This window comes from Crocuta crocuta, unplaced genomic scaffold, assembly GCF_008692635.1.
Source record: "Crocuta crocuta isolate KB4526 unplaced genomic scaffold, BGI_CrCroc_1.0 scaffold755, whole genome shotgun sequence".
NCBI classification, from domain to species: domain Eukaryota; kingdom Metazoa; phylum Chordata; class Mammalia; order Carnivora; family Hyaenidae; genus Crocuta; species Crocuta crocuta.
In genome coordinates this window covers 710,357-713,471 of record NW_027531305.1, presented here as the reverse complement: position 1 = coordinate 713,471, position 3,115 = coordinate 710,357, and the positions used below count along the sequence as shown (strand labels likewise).

Genomic DNA, 3,115 nt, shown 5'->3' with positions numbered 1-3,115 from the left:
GGGGATTCTCTGCTTGAATGTGGAGAACAGGCAGGCATCTCTGAGGGTGACACTGCTATGAGCCCCAAAACTGGAGTGCACATTAATCAGTTCTAGGTGCTTCATATTTAGTTTCTCAACGCATCTTAAGCCTATGCGGAAGCAGGTTCCACATAACCCATTTTCAGGGCCTGAGTTGCTTTATTAAAATATTTTATCATGGAGAATTCCAACCATAGAAAAATAGAATACTGAAACGAACCCTCATCTACAAGACCAGTCTCTTCAGCCATAACCCCTCCAACACTTTCCGTTTCCGAAACCATCTGAATTATGGTGACTCACCATTGTCATAATGTGAATCAATCTCTTAATATTTTAGTCTTTCACTTGAAGGATAAGGATTTATAAAATTGCCATTATTACACCTAAAGAGCAACAATTCCTTAATATCAAGGAATAACAATTCCTTAATATCAGTGCTCACAACTTTAAAACAAACTTTTAAAGTAAAGCAGAAAAAAACCACGTATAAGCCATAATCGTACTCACCACAATGATTTTTCCCAAATAGCAGTTAAGTACCGTTTTCAGCATCTGCAGCTCTGTCAAGTCATCTCGTAGAAGTTATGAGATGTTTCTGAAAGTAGATTCCACGCAACCAATGAGGATGCTGACTGCACCATTACAGGGTCTTTGATGTCCGATCGAACCAAGGTTTTAGAGGGGAGTTCAAGCTTTCACACTTAAGTACCAAGGACCTTTGGCAAGTCATGAATTTCAAGCCTCAGGGATTTTTTTTATTTTTAATTTTTAAAAGCTTATTTATTTTGAGAGCACAAGCTGAGGAGGGGCAGAGAGAAAAGAAAGAGGGAGAGAGAGAATCCCAAGCAAACTCCATGCTTTCAGCGGGGGGCTCCACGAGGGACTTGAACTCATCAAGGGTGAGAGCGTGACCTGAGACAAAACCAAGAGTCAGTTGTTTAACTGACTGGGCCATCCGGGTGCCCCTCAGTTTTATTTTTTAAACGGGCAACTTTTGAAAAAGGTCCTTGCAGGTATGAGGGAGCATTTGAGATAATAAACAATACATGTATACTTATTACATATACAACAAACATGCTATATAAGTGTATCCATTATCATCATGCAAAAAATTAGTAACGAAACGTAACATTTATCTCCGCACCCAGCACTGGATTGATTTCTTTACATACATGATCTCAAATGTTTGAACGCAAGCCCAGTATCTTGTGTGGCGCTGAACTGTATTTTTCATTTCAGCCCCCCCCTCACGCCTTTACTGTGCTCGTTTCGGAGCTGAAGACCAGAGAAAATAAGGAGCAGCCTAGGTTTGCACAGCACCTCAGTAGCAGGGCCGAGATTGGAGCAGTGCTCTGCGCGGAGGTTCCGGCTCCCTCTGGCGATCCTCCAGGGCACAGGCGCTCCTTCAGCCAACCACACTTGGGCCTCAAGTCTTCCCGTAGTACATGGTTCCGCCCCTTGGAATTGTACAAGATTCCGTCTTTCGGCCTGCTTCTCTCAGCCAATCATCGCTGGCTTGATATAACGGAGGGCGGGGATTTTGCTAGATCGGCAGCAACATTAGCCACTGGCATGAGGAGGGACTGAGATAGACCGCGCAGACACCCAATAGGAGTAAAGCGAAAGTCCGACGCGAACCAATGGGGTTGGGAGAGGGGGTTCGGTTGTGTTAGAAGGGGCCTCGGGGATTGTCGCCGCCGCTGTCCCGGCAGCTGCCGGAGTCCTTGCTTGCGGTGTTTGCTGCTGCCATGAGCTATACAGGTGGGCCCGGCAGGGTAAGGGTCGGGCGTCAGGTGGGAAGGGACAGGGACGTGCCAGAGCCTCACCGGGCTCTCCCACGCCTCCCCCGGGGTCTGGACGCTGCCCGCTCTGCGGTCACAAAATGGCGCCGCGGGCCCGTCGCCTCAGGTTCGCCCCCCTCACGCCTTGGCGTCTCGGTTCTTTGTGCTGGCGGCTTCGCGTCCTGGCTCCCGGCCGCCCGAGGTCTTGGCCTCTGTCGCCGGTGTCCGAGGGCCCTGGCCTGGGCGCCCGCGTTCTCCGAGCCCATCACCTCCGCCCTTGGCCCGGTCTCCTCAGACCCAGATTCAGGTCACCCTTTTTCAGGTCCTTAGCCCGTGAGATCGGTCGGCGGGCGGGCTTGGCTGCCGTTGTCATTGCCGCACACTCCCCCGCGCAGTTTCCCTGCGAAATGCCGCAGCCACCCACCCCTCCCAGCCCCTTTGCGTGCCCCTGGCTAGGAAAAGCCCCAGGCCCCTGGCGATCGGTACATTTTTGCCGGGTTTGGGCCGAGCGGGGAGCCCTGGGACGAAGGGGCTGAACCCGAGCCTTGCGAGGAATGAGCCGTTTCTGCGTTAATTCATTCACCGTCTGTCAGATTCATCGTGTCAGGTGCTGAACAGGCACCGGAATATTGACAGGAAATCCTCAAGCAGCTTACGGGTAGATCTTAACAAGCAAACAAACAGATACAGCATGTTTTCCCCGGCGGTCAGGACCCTGTGGCGGCTGCTGTATTGCGAGGGTTGCAAAGGGGGTGGGTGGATGTGGGCGGGCTCTCTGTGAGGAGGTGACATTTGAGCAGAGACCTGAAGGGAGTGAGGGAGTTCAGGACGTCTGGTCGGGGGTGCCCAGGAGCAGAAACTGCCTGGCTTGTTAGACGATCCCCTAGGGAGGCCGGAGCGATTTGAGCAAAGGGGAGGGTGGCTGATGAGATCAGAGAGGGGCCCCGGGATATGCTTGGGCGATTGTAAGTTGTCCCTGGAGGGATTTGCAGGGCCGCCTGGGTTTGCCTTGGCAGTAACCGATGAGGCTTCTCAGCTAGGAGCCCTAGACTAGGCCTGCTCCCGGTTTGATGGGGGGATTAGGCTTGAGAAAGTACGGTTGCTTGGTAACCTCGATTCTGCTTGGAATGTTCAGGACTGGCCATGGAGCCGGAGCCTCTGGGGCTGCTTTATGTCGGCTTCCCGGAGCAAGTGGTGCCGGGCCTCCCTCTTTCGTTCCCTGGGTCAGGGGCTTGGCCAGAACCGTAGCTTTTCAAGTAACCATCCCCTTGCCCAGTGGTTCTCTCGATTCTGCCTCCCCCCCCCCCCCC

At 52.5% G+C, this 3,115-nt stretch overlaps 1 protein-coding gene and 1 long non-coding RNA gene across 3 annotated transcripts in view; one reads left to right on the top strand and one right to left on the bottom strand.

Moving 5' to 3' along the window:
* Window positions 1–1,446, bottom strand: part of LOC144237855 (uncharacterized) — a 3,195-nt gene extending 1,749 nt beyond the window's left edge. Inside the window, exons 1-2 of the long non-coding RNA XR_013336950.1 lie at window positions 1,345–1,446; window positions 532–619 (exon numbers count right to left, since the gene is read on the bottom strand). This is a non-coding gene — a long non-coding RNA (uncharacterized LOC144237855). The remainder of the gene's footprint in view (window positions 1–531; window positions 620–1,344) is intronic.
* Window positions 1,447–1,693: 247 nt separating this feature from the next.
* The window catches only part of AKAP8L (A-kinase anchoring protein 8 like), a 29,206-nt gene continuing 27,784 nt past the window's right edge, over window positions 1,694–3,115 (top strand). For both annotated transcript variants that reach the window (XM_077771592.1, XM_077771591.1), the window contains exon 1: window positions 1,694–1,785. In XM_077771592.1, the coding sequence (XP_077627718.1) occupies window positions 1,773–1,785 (13 nt within the window). In that variant the 5' untranslated portion in view covers window positions 1,694–1,772. The remainder of the gene's footprint in view (window positions 1,786–3,115) is intronic.